Source organism: Pan troglodytes, chromosome 7 (genome assembly GCF_028858775.2).
Source record: "Pan troglodytes isolate AG18354 chromosome 7, NHGRI_mPanTro3-v2.0_pri, whole genome shotgun sequence".
In the NCBI taxonomy this organism is placed as follows: domain Eukaryota; kingdom Metazoa; phylum Chordata; class Mammalia; order Primates; family Hominidae; genus Pan; species Pan troglodytes.
In genome coordinates this window covers 154,286,994-154,303,332 of record NC_072405.2, presented here as the reverse complement: position 1 = coordinate 154,303,332, position 16,339 = coordinate 154,286,994, and the positions used below count along the sequence as shown (strand labels likewise).

At 67.5% G+C, this 16,339-nt stretch overlaps 1 protein-coding gene across 36 annotated transcripts in view; it reads left to right on the top strand.

The window, feature by feature from the left end:
* PLEC (plectin) overlaps window positions 1–16,339 on the top strand; it is a 61,804-nt gene that overhangs the window by 33,253 nt on the left and 12,212 nt on the right. For 7 of the 36 annotated variants that reach the window (XM_024345357.3, XM_063816656.1, XM_024345364.3 and 4 more), the window contains 28 exons: window positions 5,335–5,396; window positions 5,612–5,626; window positions 5,787–5,876; window positions 6,244–6,279; window positions 6,787–6,864; window positions 6,958–7,050; window positions 8,016–8,182; window positions 8,719–8,834; window positions 8,915–9,021; window positions 9,103–9,222; window positions 9,302–9,397; window positions 9,587–9,714; window positions 9,941–10,034; window positions 10,680–10,834; window positions 10,920–11,238; window positions 11,319–11,396; window positions 11,470–11,631; window positions 11,797–11,901; window positions 12,011–12,106; window positions 12,384–12,509; window positions 13,394–13,546; window positions 13,632–13,786; window positions 13,868–13,994; window positions 14,101–14,284; window positions 14,359–14,516; window positions 14,649–14,827; window positions 15,710–15,848; window positions 15,936–16,292. In XM_024345357.3, coding sequence (XP_024201125.3) covers window positions 5,335–5,396; window positions 5,612–5,626; window positions 5,787–5,876; window positions 6,244–6,279; window positions 6,787–6,864; window positions 6,958–7,050; window positions 8,016–8,182; window positions 8,719–8,834; window positions 8,915–9,021; window positions 9,103–9,222; window positions 9,302–9,397; window positions 9,587–9,714; window positions 9,941–10,034; window positions 10,680–10,834; window positions 10,920–11,238; window positions 11,319–11,396; window positions 11,470–11,631; window positions 11,797–11,901; window positions 12,011–12,106; window positions 12,384–12,509; window positions 13,394–13,546; window positions 13,632–13,786; window positions 13,868–13,994; window positions 14,101–14,284; window positions 14,359–14,516; window positions 14,649–14,827; window positions 15,710–15,848; window positions 15,936–16,292 — 3,695 coding nt within the window. Of the gene's footprint in view, window positions 1–99; window positions 236–1,362; window positions 1,623–4,384; window positions 4,675–5,334; window positions 5,397–5,611; window positions 5,627–5,786; window positions 5,877–6,243; window positions 6,280–6,786; window positions 6,865–6,957; window positions 7,051–8,015; window positions 8,183–8,718; window positions 8,835–8,914; window positions 9,022–9,102; window positions 9,223–9,301; window positions 9,398–9,586; window positions 9,715–9,940; window positions 10,035–10,679; window positions 10,835–10,919; window positions 11,239–11,318; window positions 11,397–11,469; window positions 11,632–11,796; window positions 11,902–12,010; window positions 12,107–12,383; window positions 12,510–13,393; window positions 13,547–13,631; window positions 13,787–13,867; window positions 13,995–14,100; window positions 14,285–14,358; window positions 14,517–14,648; window positions 14,828–15,709; window positions 15,849–15,935; window positions 16,293–16,339 lie in introns of those variants that run through there. The other 29 variants (XM_024345358.3, XM_024345366.3, XM_024345372.3 and 26 more) reach the window with 20 other exon arrangements.

Here is a 16,339-nt window from a genome sequence, read left to right as displayed (position 1 = left end):
AGGGCAGGCTCCGGTCCCGGCGCTCCCCCTCGCTCGCCCTGCACGCAGGGAGGGGGCTGTCTAGCCTGGAGCAGCCGGTTCCCAGCGCAGGAAGGGCAGCCCTGGCGGCTCCGCGTGGCGGCTATGGAGCCCTCGGGCAGCCTGTTTCCCTCCCTGGTGGTTGTGGGTCACGTTGTCACCCTGGCCGCTGTGTGGCACTGGCGCAGGGGACGTCGGTGGGCGCAGGACGAGCAAGGTAAGCCCCGCTGGTGGCTGCCAGGGACTCAGGGCGGGGCAGAGGGGCCGCCTGCCTCCCGCCCCTTCATTCCCTGCGCCCTCCCCTTCCTGTTTCCAAGCTGAATGTCAGTGAAAGCAGTGTTGCCCCCCCACCCCACCCTGCAGTGTAGACCCTGACCCTGCTGCAGTCCCAGGGCGGGGCGGGCTCTGCAGTGGCCCTCAGCCCGCAGCCTGTGCGGGACAGGTGGGTGGAAGCGGAGGCCGGCAGGGCAGGAGCGTCCCCCACACGAAGGGAGGCCTGTGGCAGCCACCGTGGCAGGGACAAGTGGGCAGGTGCCTGTCCGGCCAGCACTGAGGTGGAGGTGGCTCCCTGCACACACAGCAGGGGGTGGAGCCACACGCAGGTGAGGCAGGTGCCCTCATGCCCTCAGGCCGCACAGGGGGCGGGGGCAGCCAGGCTGTGCCCTGCCCTCCCTGCTCAAAGTCACCAGCTCCTGGGCTGTGGTCCCAGGTGGCAACCGTGCCCAGCACAGGATGGGGCGGGGCCCTGGGGATTGGGCAGCCTCAATTATGGGCTTCTGGCCAGAGGGACTGCCTATCGGGGACCTGGCTGGCCAGACCTCTCCTGCAGTGAGGGCGCTGCCTGGCTCAGCTCCTCTGCTGGATCCCCGGACTTGAGATGAGTCAAGATGGGGCTTCTAGGCGTGGCGCTGGGGACGCCCGGAGCTGCCGGAGACTCAGCTGCCAGGATGGGACTTGGGCTGAGGGCTTCTTCCCCATCCATGTTTTTGGCTGGGGACCAGACACTGTCCCTGCCTCCCCACCTCAGCCCACAATTGCCCCCTTCGGCCACGATCCTGGCTCACAGGATGCCTCTACTCCCTGGTGGTGCCAGACGCGGCTCAGCTCCTCGGTTCTGCCTCCGGCGTTGTCTGCCCACCACCTGGCCCCATGCCCTGCCTTCCTCCCTGGGCCCCGCAGTCCCCACCGCACATCCTGCTGGGAGGCCCCCTCCCATGCCGCTTCAGTCCCAGGGCAGCCTCCCAGCCCGGCCCATGAGTTGGGGCGCGGCTTCCTGGCTGCGCTGGGCGGGGCTGCGCGCCAGGGGCAGGTTCTTTGGGTCTGGGCCTCGCTCCCGCAGTGGGCGGATTGTGGGGGGGAGGTGGAAGAGGTGGAGAGCGAAGCCGGCAGCCTCGCAGCGTGGGCTGGAAGCAGAGGCGCAGCCGCGGTCCAGCTCCCCGCACTGTCCGTGGGCCGAACCAGGGCTCCGGCCGTGGCCGGCATGTCGGGGGCGGGGGGCGCCTTTGCCTCGCCGAGGGAGGTCTTGCTGGAGCGGCCGTGCTGGCTGGACGGGGGCTGCGAGCGGGCCCGCAGGGGCTACCTCTACCAGCAGCTGTGCTGCGTAGGTGGGTGCAGTGGCGTGGCCGGTGGCACAGAAGGGGCCACCGTCGCTCTCACCTGGTGGGGCTGGGTCTCTGCTGGGAACCGCCGCCTGGGCTGGGATGGGGGTGGCGCCTTGGCCCGGTGCAGCCTTGTCCCCGAGCTCCGGAAACACCTGGGGAGGAAGGCGGGGTGATGTTCCCCTACCCCCATTTGTTTGTCTCTAGAGAAGGGGCTGGAGGGGGCGGGGCTGGCCCACCCCCGGCTGTTCCACGTCAGCCTGGGCTTTGGCCTGGGTTTCCAGGACACGGGGGAGGGAGGAGGTGCTGAAGGCGGGGCTCCAGGCCTTCTGTGGACTTGCTGCAGTCCTGGGCCAGTGGGATTCCCTTCCCAGTCTTGGGGTTTCCATCCTAGGACCGTCTCCACTAGCTGCGGGACCTCAGCCATAGGGTCCACACCTGTAAAACGGGGGCGATACTCCTCAGAGGGCCACGGCAGTACCTGTCGTGAGGGACCCTGGGCTGGCGGCCGAGGGTCAGCAGCCCTGGACAGCACAGGTGTCAGGCAGGTGTGCAGAGGCACCTGAGCTGGGGGTGTTCTGGGTACGTCCCAGGTGGGAGAGCCAGCTGAGCTGCAGCTGTAGAGGGTGGGTGTAGCCTGGCTGGGTGGGGCAGGTGTGTCTGTTGGTTTTAGGGTCAGAATAGGATGGATGGGGCGGGGCAGGCTGGGCTGGGAGGGAGGGGAGGTGATGAGGAGGGAAGAGCTCAGAGCAAAGAGGCATCCAGAGGCAGGAAGTGGGGAAGGGGAGCTCGAGCCAGGCTTGGGAGGTGGAGGCCCCTGACTGAGCCCCCAGCCCACCTGGTCCCAGCCCTGCCCTGCCCCAGCCCTTCTCCTCACCCGGTCCCATCCTTGCCCGAGTCCTTGTCTGGAGTCCCCACCATGCCCCTTCCCTTCCCTGAGCCCCTGCCCCATTCCCGACCCTGGCCCGGCCCAGGGCGGCATCTTTGGAGGCCTGTTAGTGGCGGGGAGAAGGCTGGAACAGGGGCCTGGCTGGGGTGGGGTCCACGTGGGTCCTGGACCTTGGCCCCGGCTCCCAGTTTCCAGCTGTCGTGGACTCCCTGTGCCCACCTCCCTGGCTGTTCCGGGATCTCACACTGTGTGCCTCAGCAGAGTGGCAGCCCCGTTCCTGCAGGCAGGAGCCACCTGGTCACGGCCGGGCCCCCAGAGCCCATACCCAGCAGGCTCGGGGCTTGGCCTCAGGATAGCTGCTGGCCCAGGGCTTCTGAAGAGGCGACAGTGTTTCCAGAGGCTTTGGACCCAGGGAGGGGCGGCAGAGGTGTGGGGTCCGGGGTGCCCTTGGGCACAAGACTGGAGGTGCTGACCAGTGCGGGGTCAGATTTTGATTTGGGGGCTTCTGGTGACTCCTGAGGTTCTGGAGGCTGCTGGGCCGGACAGGCAGAGCAAGAGGGTCACCCTGAATCTCATGCCAGGCTCAGAGACCATGCATGGAGACCAAGGGGTGTCTTCGTGGGGCGGCGTGTACGACGTGGCAGAGCCCTAGGGGCTGGCTGTGCCCCTTGGCGTGGAGTGGGGGCTTCCCCACCTCTGAGGGGTTTGGGCACCCCCCATTGTGAGGGTTCTGGCGCCCCCTCACGGCCTCAGGGGCAGTAGGAATGAGGTGGGGTGAGCTCTTCCCAGAACCGAGGCCGAGTGCAGCTCCCAGCTGGACCGAATCTGCCTGATGTGCGGCTGGAACATTCTTGTGGTTGGGGCAGCGCATTCTTTCCTATGGTGGTCGGGTGGGCTGGGCAGGCCCAGAAGCTGGCCAGAGGCAGCTCCGCCCCGGACCCCAGGGAGCCGGAGGCCCCAACCAGCGCAGGCCCTTTGCCCTTTGCCCTTTACAGCATGAGACTGCTTCCCTTGAGCCCCACCCAGCTGCAAACAGCACCCCCCACCCCTGGGGTCGCCCAGGTCCTGCCTCAGGTGTGGCTTCCCCTCTGTGAGTCACAGGCTTGGGCCCCCTCCCCATCCCTGACTCACTGGCGAGGCCCCTCCTGGGGCTTCCCGATGCTCCATTCCCCCATGAGGCCCGGCCTCCGTGAGTCAGCCCTCAGCTACGCGCCTCCGACCTGAGGTGCCTGCCTGGGCCAGGGTGGGCTCCGCAGGTGGGCACTGCTCCAGGATGTGCCAGGTGGGCAGCTTGGGAGGGGCCAGGCCTGGGGTGGGACCCCACTGGCCCCAGAGCAGGAGCCTGGCCTGCCCTGGGGCAGGGCAGGCACCATGGGGCAGGGTGTGCTCCCCGCTTCATGCAGGTCTGTGAAGAGGTGTGATTGGGGGGCTGCAAGAGCTGACAGGCAGCAGGTCCCCTCCCCTCGCCAGGTATCAGCGGCTTCTTGAGTCCGCCCTGGCAGGGTGGGTGGGCAGAGGCTGAAGCAGGGCCTGGCCCAGGCCTGGAGGGAGCTCCAAAGAGAGGCGTGGCCTCAGAGCCCCTCCCGTCGGGGGAGCCCTTCAGTCTGTTGGGGGGTCCTTCTGGGTGGCTGTGGGGATGGCCTGTGTTCCTCTGCGGTCCTGGCACCATTTGGTGTGCAGTGAAGTGCCAGCTCCCCCTGTGTCCCCAGGTCCCCCTAGGGGGCTGCAGTGGTCAGGATGGGTGAGGAAACCCCGGTTTCCTGTTTCTGGCGGGCCGAGGGCGTGTCTGTGGGGGAGGGGGCTGCTTGCTCCTTCCCGCCGGGACACTCCCCTCCCTGGCGGCGGCCTGGGCAGGGTGGGGCCTCGGGGGCGGGCCGGCCTCGCCAGGGAGTACAGCAGGCAGGGAGTGGCCGCACTGACTGGGGCTCTGAGCTGAGCCTGTGCCGAGTGAGCGTCTCGTGGGGCCGCCAGCCTTCAGCTGCCTGTGTGCCACGCGGGGCTGCCCAGAGCACTGTGCCTGAGGCTGAGGGTCCGGGCAACGAAGGTGTGGGGGCAGCATGTCTCAGCACCAGCTCCGCGTGCCGCAGCCCGAGGGCCTGGGCCGAAAGAGAACCAGCTCGGAGGACAACCTGTACCTGGCTGTGCTCAGGGCCTCTGAGGGCAAGAAAGGTAGCAGGGTTCCCCTCGGGTACCCCTGCCAGGCACGGCGGGCCCCTGCGGGAGGAAGGCCCACTTCCTGTGGCAGGAAAGCCTTGGCACCGCTGGGGGGCTGGTCTTGGAGATGGCGGTCGGAGGCCAGCCATCCCCACCCAACACGGAGTGGGCCGCCAGGCGCCCGCGAGGCTGAAGGGGGCCTCCGAGCGTCAGATGTCGGGCCTGGAAGGGCGAGGAACTCTGCGCTCTGGGGAAGGTTCGCTGCCCTGTCAGCAGCACACGCGGCTTCCCTTCCAACACCCCAGCGGGCCCGGGGCCTGGCTCTGCCACACCCCTGCTTGGGTCTCAGTCTGTAGAGGCGGTGGGGGGGACTGCAGGACGGGACTTGTGTGCCCTGGGCTCAGGGTGCGGCCCAGGACCCTCCCATTTCCTCGGGGGAAGAGTCCGGGGTGGGGTGGCTGCACCTGGTGGCGCCTGGGCCCCTGGCACCTGGGTCTCTGCTGTGTGGCTGGGCTGCCGGTGAGGGCTCCTGGGTCTCAGTGTGTGATCTGAGGGAGGCTTTGGGGCTCCCCAGGCAGGACCTGGCCAGCCAGGCTGCTGTGTCTGCACGGTGGTCACCTGAGGGCCCCCGGGGCTTCTCCCAGGCCCCAGGTAAGCTGGTCTTGTCTCCCCCAGATGAGCGGGATCGTGTGCAGAAGAAAACCTTCACCAAGTGGGTCAACAAGCACCTCATCAAGGTTGGTGGCGCGTGCTGGTGCGTGTCACAGGGGCTGAGGCTGTGGGAGGCGCTGAGGGAGGGTGGCCCCTGCCGCCCAAGGCTGTCCCCATGCTGCCTGTGTGCTCACCTTTCATCTCTGAAACCTGTTATTTTCTGTCCTCTTTCTTCCCTACGCCTGCTCCTGCCTCTCTCTTCCTCCTCTTCCTTCTGGTCTTTCCTGGTCTCTCCTTGCAGCACTGGCGGGCAGAGGTAGGTGCCTCCGCGGGGCAGGGTGTGTTCCGTGGGCTCCTGGGAGACTCAGCCCCCGCCTCCTTCCCTCTGGGACCAGCAGCCACTCTGTAGGTCAGCCGCCCAGGGCCTATTGGTGGCTCTGGGGGACTGGCCACCTCAGCTGCTGCTGTCCCCACAGGCCCAGAGACACATCAGTGACCTGTATGAAGACCTCCGCGATGGCCACAACCTCATCTCCCTGCTGGAGGTCCTCTCGGGGGACAGCCTGGTACGTGTGCCCCTGCCCCCTCCGGGCCCCGCCTGCCCCACCTGGAGACCTCTGCCTGCCTTCCCTCCTTGGGGGCCTCTCTGGCCGCCCACTCTACTTGGAATCCAGCTCAACCCCTCCTGCCTTCTCCCTGGGGGCAGCCTGGCCTCGTCCCTGGCAGCACCTCCCGCCCAGGCTGCTGGGCATCACAGCCGAGGGCCTGGCCTGGGAGTGGCCGCAACCCTCGGACCTCGGCTGCTCTGGGCCTTGCCGCCCTCCGCGTCGGGACACAGTAACCTCATGCTCCGCTTTGCTTTGGTTTCTCTGCTGCTTGGACTCTGAACCTTGATCTCTGCCCTTTACCCTTTGCCCTGCTCTGGCCGGGCAGCCGAGGGAGCGGGACGTAAGCAGGAGCTCACGCCTGGTGAGTGGCTGTGCCTGCCGGCTGCAGCGGCACGGGAGCTCCCCAAGACCGTGGAGCCCGGCTTTCTGGGGGCTGGTGGCCCGTCGGCCAACCCCTGCCTGGCTCTTGGGCGGGTAGGTGGTTGGGTGTCAAGCTGCCCGTCCACCATGCTGCCCAGAGCTGGCCTGGGACCCACCGGTGGCTGCTGTGGCTGCCACCGCCAGGCAGGAGGACCCCCCCCTTTAGTGCCACTGCCCTCCACACGAGGCTTCCTGGCTATTGTCTCCTCCCACCCCTTCCTTCCTTCCCTCAGCCTGGGTCGCTGGACTTCCCGAGCCCTGATGGGCCTGGCCTGGCCCCTGGGCCGGTGGCCTCCCTTTCCCTGCGGGGGAGGGTGAACCTGGGATGAGGGGCTGCTGCCCCCTGGGGAAGACCCTTGGCTCGGTTGCTGCAGCGCTTTGGGGCATGCTGAGGGTGGGGCCCGGGAGCTGCAGCTGCACTGTGGGTGCTGACTGTGCCTCCCCACAGCCCCGGGAGAAGGGGAGGATGCGTTTCCACAAGCTGCAGAATGTCCAGATTGCCCTGGACTACCTCCGGCACCGCCAGGTAAGGCTGCCTACCAGGCCCTGGGCCCCACCCAGACCCCTCACCAAGCCAGCCCCGCCCTGTGGGCCGTGACCGAGAGCCCCTCGCTCACAGGTGAAGCTGGTGAACATCAGGAATGATGACATCGCCGACGGCAACCCCAAGCTGACCCTTGGCCTCATCTGGACAATCATTCTGCACTTCCAGGTAGAACGGCTACCCCCAGGACCCCCACCCCCTGCAGGAGTTTCCAGGGTAGCCTGGGCTCCTTGGCTGGCGGGTTGATCCGCTTTCTGGCTAGGGCGTGGCCTGGGAGGTGACTGGCGCCGTAGGTATGGTGGCACCTGGGTGCCTTCCTGCCAGCCGCAACCCTGGACTGGATCTGTGGCCTGAGGGTACAGGCCTCTCTCTGAGGCCACCTATCCGTGCCCTCTGGCCCTGGCTGGGCAGGGCCCAGAGCCTCCCTGTGGAGGAATGCAGGCCCCGGTGCCTGCCCTGGGGAGGCTTCTGCAGCAGCACAGGCTGACTCACCCGCTGCTTGTCCTGGCTGCACAGGAAACCACAAATCTGAGAGCTGAGCAGGCAGAGCCTGGTGCTAGCACGGCAGCTGAGTCACACAGGCTGGCAGGACGACAGGCAGCTAGGGGTGGGTGGGCAGAACCTGGCCTGAGCATGCCACTGAGTGCAAAGCCAGGCTGCCAGAGGCCCCACCTGCCAGCCTGCAACCATCGATGGAGCTCGACCCCCAGCCTTTTCCAGGCCTGGGGGTTCTGGGCCAGGTTTAGTGGTACACTTGTGGGTTCCTCTTATGCCCACTGCCCTTCCACTCTGCTCCATCCCAGCTCTGGGAGGTGCAGGGTGCAGCCTAGCCCTCCCCAGCTAGGGGAGTGGGCACCTGCTGTGTGGTGGCAGTGAGGGTTGGGGGTTCTGAGCTGCATGGTGGCAGCTGCCACCGGCTGGAGTGGCTGGACTTGTGGCCCCGAGGCATGGCCAGTCCCAGCAGCTTCCCAACAGGGAAGGGCCCTGGAGCCCGGTGCTGCCCTGGCTGGCTTGGTGGCCCCATGCACTCCCCCTGGGTGCTGAGCTACCCCTGCCCCTGTGCATGGGGCTGTGGGCACAGAGCAGGCCTGGTGGCCGTGGCTGAGCTGTGGCCTCCTCTCTGCTGTGAGCAGATCTCAGATATCCAGGTGAGTGGGCAGTCGGAGGACATGACGGCCAAGGAGAAGCTGCTGCTGTGGTCGCAGCGCATGGTGGAGGGGTACCAGGGCCTGCGATGCGACAACTTCACCTCCAGCTGGAGAGACGGCCGCCTCTTCAATGCCATCATCCACCGGCACAAGTACATGGCCCCGGGGGCAGGGGGCTGTGGGCTGGGGGCACCCCCACAGTGCCTCCACTGGGCAACTTCAGACACGTTGGGGCAGGGAGGAGGGCAGGAGGAACAGGGATGAGTGCCAGCTGGCCGCCTCGGGGTGGTGGAGTTCAGGGCCCAGCCCCACGCTGGTGCCCTTCAGAAGCACCACCACTTGATCTCAAGACTGCAGGCCCCGCGGGCTGCTGGTCCTCACAGCCAGGTGCATGTGCCCTCTGTGGACGCCTCCGGAGGGGCCTGGTGGGGAGGGTGGCTGCAGGGAGCCCCAGCTGCCTGGCACCCTCAGCTCTGCGCAGTCCTCTGTGCTGTGCCCCTGGGCTTCTGGGTGTGGAGGTGGCAGGGTGCTCTCAGCTCTGCCCGTGTGACAGTGTACCTTTCAGGGTGAGTGTGGGGGGGGGGTCCATGGTTGCTGAGATGTGTGAGGAGCCGGCCTGTGCACCCGCCTGTGTGGTGTGGCCGCTGGTCTTGTCCCACCCACCTGACCAGCCACCTGCTTGTCCCAGGCCCCTGCTCATCGACATGAACAAGGTGTACCGGCAGACCAACCTGGAGAACCTGGACCAGGCCTTCTCTGTGGCGGAGCGGGACCTGGGAGTGACGCGGCTCCTGGACCCTGAGGGTACGTCTGCGTGGCCTTCCTCCCTGTCCCTTCCCCTGCTGCCTGCCCCAGAGCCACCGCTGAGCTGCCCTTCCCTGCAGACGTGGATGTCCCTCAGCCCGACGAGAAGTCCATCATCACCTACGTCTCGTCGCTGTATGACGCCATGCCCCGCGTGCCGGACGTGCAGGATGGGGTGAGGGCCAACGTGAGTGGGGGGCCCGGAGGGCAGGGGGCTTGGGCCTGGACGCCCCGACGGCCCCTGACAGCTGCCCGTGCCTGCCCGCAGGAGCTGCAGCTACGCTGGCAGGAGTACCGGGAGCTGGTGCTGCTGCTGCTTCAGTGGATGCGACACCACACCGCCGCCTTTGAGGAACGCAGGTTCCCCTCCAGCTTCGAGGAGATTGAGGTGGGCCTGCCGTGGGGGGCGGGGTCCTGGGCCTGCCCTGAGGGCCGGGCGTGGTTGCCGACAGCCTCGTCCCTGGCAGATCCTGTGGTCTCAGTTCTTGAAGTTTAAGGAGATGGAGCTACCAGCCAAGGAGGCCGACAAGAACAGGTCCAAGGGCATCTACCAATCCCTGGAGGTGAGTGGGACCGCTGGAGGGGTGGGTGGTGTCCTGGAACCCCCCAGGCCTGAAAGGTTCTTCTGGAGCCGACCTGGCCCTGCCTTTGGGACCAGGGCTGTCCCAGGTCTGGTGGGCTGGGGTCTGAAGGCCCAGCGCCCCACCCCCTGCCCCCTGCCTATAGGGCCTGAGTGTGGCCCCTGTCTACAGGGAGCGGTGCAAGCAGGCCAGCTCAAGGTGCCCCCTGGCTACCACCCGCTGGACGTGGAGAAAGAGTGGGGCAAGCTGCACGTGGCCATCCTGGAGCGGGAGAAGCAGCTCCGCAGCGAGTTTGAGAGGTGGGTGGGGCCCTGTGGTGGCAGGGGAACCACCCGAGGGTGAGTCACTGCCTGGGGAGGAAACCCCCCTCCCCGCCCCGCCCCCGGCGGGGGAACCCAAGCTCCCACTCGCCTTAGGACAGTGGGCCACAGCCAGGGAGACCGGAGCGGGAGGCGAGCTGCAGTCTGTGGCCAGGGCTGTGCCGGACCCGGCCAACGCGGCCCCTTCCCTGTGCTGCTGCTGCAGGCTGGAGTGTCTTCAGCGCATCGTGACCAAGCTGCAGATGGAGGCGGGGCTGTGTGAGGAGCAGCTGAACCAGGCCGACGCCCTGCTGCAGTCGGTGAGGGGGTGTGGGGCAGGCAGTGGGCGGGAGGGAGGCGGGAGGAGCCTGCCCCGCCCTGCAGCCCTAAAGCCAGGAGGGGGCTGTCCCCCTGGGCTCCTGGGGCAGGGGCAGGGGCAGGGGCGGGGCATGTGGTGGGGAATCCAAGCCTGAGCTCCTCCCTCCTCGTGTGCAGCCAACTCTCACTGCCTGCTTTGGGCAGAGTTGGTTTCTGGCCACGGGGCAGAACCCACGGTGGGCTGCCTTGCCCCCGCCAGGCCCCCTCCCCGACAGCGGTTTACTGTTAGGGGAGGGGTTGGGGGAGGGCCCAACCCACTGCTGATTGCCCAGGAGGACAGGGCCCACGTGGCATTACAGGAGGAGTTACCCGGGGTGGGTGATGGAGGATGAGGCCCAGGACCCCACAGACATGGTCATGGGGGTCTCGGTTCTTGGACTGGGCTAAGTACTCTGGACTTGGTCCCAATCCCCTAGAAGGCCAGTAGGAAGATGTGTGAGGTGGGCAGGGAGGGAAGGGGAAGGACAGGGATGGAGGCAGTGGCCCACTGAGGCTGAGGAAGCGGCTGGGGGTGGCCGTCTTGGCCGGGGCCCCTGTGAGGTCAGAGGGGGATCAGCTTGCTCCGAGTCATGACAACGACCTTGCAGGATGTCCGGCTGCTGGCCGCAGGCAAAGTGCCACAGCGGGCGGGGGAGGTGGAACGGGACTTGGACAAGGCGGATAGCATGATCCGGCTGCTGTTCAACGACGTGCAGACCCTCAAGGATGGACGGCACCCGCAGGGCGAGCAGATGTACCGCAGGTGGGCCCCGCCCTGCCCTCCCTGAAGCCCAGGTACACACGGCCCCAGGCCTGCCAACACCTACCTGAGTCCTCTGCTGCCCCAGGGTGTACCGTCTGCACGAGCGCCTGGTAGCCATCCGCACCGAGTACAACCTACGGCTGAAGGCAGGCATGGCGGCCCCTGCAACCCAGGTGACCCAGGTGACTCTGCAGAGTGTGCAGAGGCGCCCCGAGCTGGAGGACTCCACTCTGCGCTACCTGCAGGACCTCCTGGCCTGGGTGGAGGAGAACCAGCACCGTGTGGATGGCGCTGAGTGGGGTGTGGACCTGCCCAGCGTGGAGGCGCAGCTGGGCAGCCACCGAGGCCTGCACCAGTCCATCGAAGAATTCCGGGCCAAGATCGAGCGGGCACGGAGTGACGAGGTGGGTGGCGCTGAGCGATGGGCAGTGCAGGGGTGGGCCGGGCCCAGCCACTGCAGACCTCACCGTCTCATCTGTTGCAGGGCCAGCTCTCCCCTGCCACCCGGGGTGCCTACCGTGACTGCCTGGGTCGGCTGGACCTACAGTACGCCAAGCTGCTGGTGAGTGGGGGCAGGGCCAGCCGGGGGAGGTGGGTAGCCCGCGGCCTGCTGACACGCACCCTCCTGCCCACAGAACTCCTCCAAGGCCCGCCTCAGGTCCCTGGAGAGCTTGCACAGCTTTGTGGCAGCCGCCACTAAGGAGCTAATGTGGCTGAATGAGAAGGAGGAGGAGGAGGTGGGCTTCGACTGGAGCGACCGCAACACCAACATGACCGCCAAGAAGGAGAGCTACTCGGTGAGCGGTGGCCCAGCTGCCCTGAACCCCACAGCCCCCTCCCCAGCTGTGCCCTGGTCGTCCCCTACGGTCAGAGACCAGTGGGGGCCCTGGGTCGAGTGTGCCGGGAGTGTGGCAGAGCTGGGTGTGGCCGGCCGTCCCTGAGACCCTTTGCTCTGGTGCCAGGCGCTGATGCGGGAGCTGGAGCTGAAGGAGAAGAAGATCAAGGAGCTCCAAAATGCTGGGGACCGGTTGCTGCGGGAGGACCACCCGGCCCGGCCCACGGTGGAGGTGGGGCTCCCTGGGTAGGGGCAGGGCTGCGGGGGGGGGCCCGTGCCGGGTCCCCAGGTGGGGCGGGGCGGGGCGGGGCGGGGCCTGACCAGGACCTGCTGCCCCACAGTCCTTCCAGGCGGCCCTGCAGACACAGTGGAGCTGGATGCTACAGCTGTGCTGCTGTATCGAGGCACACCTGAAGGAGAACGCTGCCTACTTTCAGGTGAGAACCGGAGCCCCCTCCACACTGTGGCTCAGCGGCAGCCTTGCAGGAGCCCCTGGACGCCCTCGGCAGCTCCAATCAGGAGCCCTCCTGTCTGCAGACGTTGCCAGCTGCTGCCTGCAGCCTGACCGGGGCCTTGGACAGGGGTGCTCCCCAGGCCTCCTGGGGGCTTTGCCACTCCTTCCTCAGTGCCCCCGTCTTGGGCCTGCCCTGGGACAGCTGTGGGCTGGGGCTCTGGTCCCAGGTAGCCTGGCGTGACCCCCTCCCGCTGCCCCAGTTCTTCTCAGATGTGCGGGAGGCCGAGGGGCAGTTGCAGAAGCTGCAGGAGGCACTGCGTAGGAAATACAGTTGTGATCGCTCCGCCACCGTCACCCGGCTGGAGGACCTGCTGCAGGATGCCCAGGTGAGGGAGGGGGTGTGCAGGGGCGTGTCAGGAGGGGCTGGCCTGGAGTCTGGGCTGCATGGGTACTCTGGAGACTAGGGGGCAACTGGAGGGGCCAGCAGGGGTTGGGAGGCACCATGGGAGGTGTAGAGGTCAGCCGAGGGGGGAATGAGGCAGGATGTGGGGAGCCGAGAGGCAGCCGGTCCAAGCCGGGCCGCCCCCATTTCCATAGCCACAGAGTGAGTGGAAGCCTGAAGTCAGCAGCTGCCGCCAGCCCTTGTGCTGTAGAAGGGGCACCGCCAGCCCTTGTGCTATAGAAGGAGCACTGCCAGCCCTTGTACTATAGAAGGGGCACCAGCTGTTTGGCCTGAGATCTGGAGCAGGCAGAGTGGAACTGGGCTTTGTGCTCTGGGAGCAGGGGTGGGATCACCCAGGAGGGCGGGTGCACAGTGGGGAGTGACAGGGAAGAGGGACTGGAGACTGGAATGGCCTCTGAGGTCGGCAGGGCTGGGCCGGCGGGAGAGCCGGCAGCTCCCAGGTGTGTGCCGTCCTGCAGCCTGGCCCCCACAGAGGGGTGGGATGGGAGGAGGCAGTACCTTCTGCAGCCCACAGGGGAGGGGCAAGGGGCGAGGGCATTGTAGGGACCACAGCGTAGCTGGGAGGACATGGTGGGTGAGCTGGGGTGAGAGGAGGGTGCCCTGTCTGGGTTGGGAAGGAGCGAGGGCGCATGGGTCTGCTTGGGGCCAACCCCCGGGGCCTGTCCCAGCTATACCTCCTGCTTCCAAGTGCTGCCACCCCGGGAGCATCAGGAGGACCCCACAGGCCTGGTCCCGGGGTCTGGGGGTGCCTGGGTCAGGCCTGGGGGTCTCCATGGCCCTCGTCTGGATGCTGCCCCTCCCCCACAGGACGAGAAGGAACAGCTGAACGAGTACAAGGGCCACCTCTCAGGCCTGGCCAAGCGGGCCAAGGCCATCGTGCAGCTGAAGCCCCGCCACCCAGCCCACCCCATGCGGGGCCGCCTGCCCCTGCTGGCCGTGTGCGACTATAAGCAGGTGGAGGTGAGCGCAGGCCGGGGGTCCACTGGGGGGCGTGGCCAGGCAGGGCAGGGTGTGGCCATGTCCTCACCGACTCTGCCCGTCCCAGGTGACTGTGCACAAGGGTGACGAGTGCCAGCTGGTGGGCCCTGCACAGCCGTCCCACTGGAAGGTGCTCAGCAGCTCCGGCAGCGAGGCCGCCGTGCCCTCCGTGTGCTTCCTGGTGCCCCCGCCCAACCAGGAGGCCCAGGAGGCTGTCACCAGGTGAGTGGCGGGGGCTCAGCAGGTGGGGGCTGGAAGGCGGGCGGGGCGCTGGTGACGCTGACTGTAGCCCTGACCTGCCAGGCTGGAGGCCCAGCACCAGGCCCTGGTCACGCTGTGGCACCAGTTGCACGTGGACATGAAGAGCCTTCTGGCCTGGCAGAGCCTTCGCCGCGACGTGCAGCTCATCCGCTCCTGGTCCCTGGCCACGGTACGCCTGCCCCCCAGCCGGGGGCTCTCTGGGTGGGAGGAGGGGAGAGGCGTTGTGCAGGGCACGGCCGCCACGCCCGGCACTCAGCCCCACGTGCTTCCCCCAGTTCCGCACCCTGAAGCCAGAGGAGCAGCGCCAAGCCCTGCACAGCCTGGAGCTGCACTACCAGGCCTTCCTGCGGGACAGCCAGGACGCGGGCGGCTTCGGACCCGAGGACCGGCTGATGGCCGAGCGCGAGTACGGCTCCTGCAGCCACCACTACCAGCAGCTGCTGCAGAGCCTGGAGCAGGGTAGGGCACGGCAGGGCTGGGGCGGTTGGGCTGGTGCGAGGTGGGCGGTGGAGTGACCCGCATGTGTTCCCCAGGTGCACAGGAAGAGTCTCGCTGCCAGCGCTGCATCTCCGAGCTCAAAGACATCCGGCTGCAGCTGGAGGCCTGTGAGACACGCACCGTGCACCGCCTGCGGCTGCCGCTGGACAAAGAGCCAGCACGGGAGTGTGCCCAGCGCATCGCCGAGCAGCAGGCAGGGGCCGTCCCCCCCCATCCAGTCCCATCCCTCTCCCCATCCCTCCTCCCACCCTCCCTCCTTTGGCCTTCAAGGGGCGCTGTGTGCTGCGCTCGGTGATGAGTGCGTTCCCACTCCCTGTCTTTGCAGAAGGCACAGGCAGAGGTGGAGGGGCTGGGCAAGGGGGTCGCCCGGCTCTCTGCCGAGGCCGAGAAGGTCTTGGCCCTGCCAGAGCCATCGCCTGCGGCCCCCACGCTGCGCTCGGAGCTGGAGCTGACGCTGGGCAAGCTGGAGCAGGTCCGCAGCCTGTCTGCCATCTACCTGGAGAAGTGAGTGCACCTGGCCACAGGCGAGGGGCTGGGGTCAGCTGGGGGGTGCTGGGGTGAGGGCTGTGACCTTGCAGGAGGGTGCAGGAGGGAACGAGTTGGGGGCTGTTCAGAGATCTGGCCAGGAGGCGGGAGGCCCAGCTGGGGTGGCGGCCGCAGAGGTGGTGAGAAGAGTTCAGGGCTGGATACGCTTCGACAGTGGCGGCCGGGGGACTTCCTGGTGATGAGATTCGGGTGTGGGGAAGAGACAGTGGAGCTGGGCAGCGGCTGCTGAGTGAGGTGGGGAGGCTGTGGATCCACTTTCAGTGGCACAGTAAGGAATCCTGCGCCCTGCGTCTCGTCTGTCCTGTTCCTGGCCTGGACTTAAGGGCCTCTGGCATTTATTTCCAATGTGTTATGTCATAGTCTCTTCCTGTGTTGCAAACCACAGGTCCACCCGCTATCTACTCCTCACAAAACCAGCACAGTGATAGGGCCGCCACTGGCTGCCACAGGGTGCCATTTCCACCCCGGTGTCCCCTTCGCCCAGTCTTGGGCTGCAAGGGCTGAGAACTACGCTTCCAGGCCCTGTGGGCACCAGGATGCCGCTGTCATCCAGCCAGTGGGCTCTTCCTGTCTCGGGGCCTTGGGGTCTGCCGTTCCTGGCTGGCGCACCCCCTCTCCAGGCTGGGGCCTGAGTGTCCTTGTGTTACAGAGGCTCCCAACCTCCTCCTCCCCAAGGCTGTTCTTCTCCTGAAGCAAGCCTCTGACCACAGGGTCAGCCGACCCCCAGGGTTGGGTCTGGGCTTGGCAGGCAGCACCCTGGGTCGCTGTGGCTTGGGTTCCATTCCCTTGGGCTATTGCTCGAGCCCCACGTCATGGTCCTGAGCCCCGCTTTCCCGCCAGGCTCAAGACCATCAGCCTGGTGATCCGCAGCACGCAGGGGGCCGAGGAGGTGCTCGGGGCCCACGAGGAGCAGCTCAAGGAGGCCCAGGCCGTGCCGGCCACCCTCCCGGAGCTCGAGGCCACCAAGGCCTCTCTGAAGGTATCGTTTCGAGGCTTGGGCCTCATGGCGGGGTGGGGGTACAGCGGGCCCAGCTGAAGCCACACATGTCCCTCCTGTCCCCAACAGAAGCTGCGGGCCCAGGCCGAGGCACAGCAGCCCACGTTCGACGCCCTGCGGGATGAGCTGCGGGGGGCGCAGGAGGTGGGGGAGCGACTGCAGCAGCGGCACGGGGAGCGGGACGTGGAGGTAGAGCGCTGGCGGGAGCGGGTCGCCCAGCTGCTTGAGCGCTGGCAGGCTGTGCTGGCCCAGACCGACGTGCGGCAGCGCGAGCTCGAGCAACTGGGCCGCCAGCTGCGTTACTACCGCGAGAGCGCAGACCCCTTGGGCGCCTGGCTGCGGGACGCCAGGCGGCGGCAGGAGCAGATCCAGGCCATGCCGCTGGCCGACAGCCAGGCTGTGCGGGAGCAGCTGCGGCAGGAGCAGGTGGGCTCGGGTCGGTGGGGACGGGGCGGCTGGGCGTGCCCTGCGGC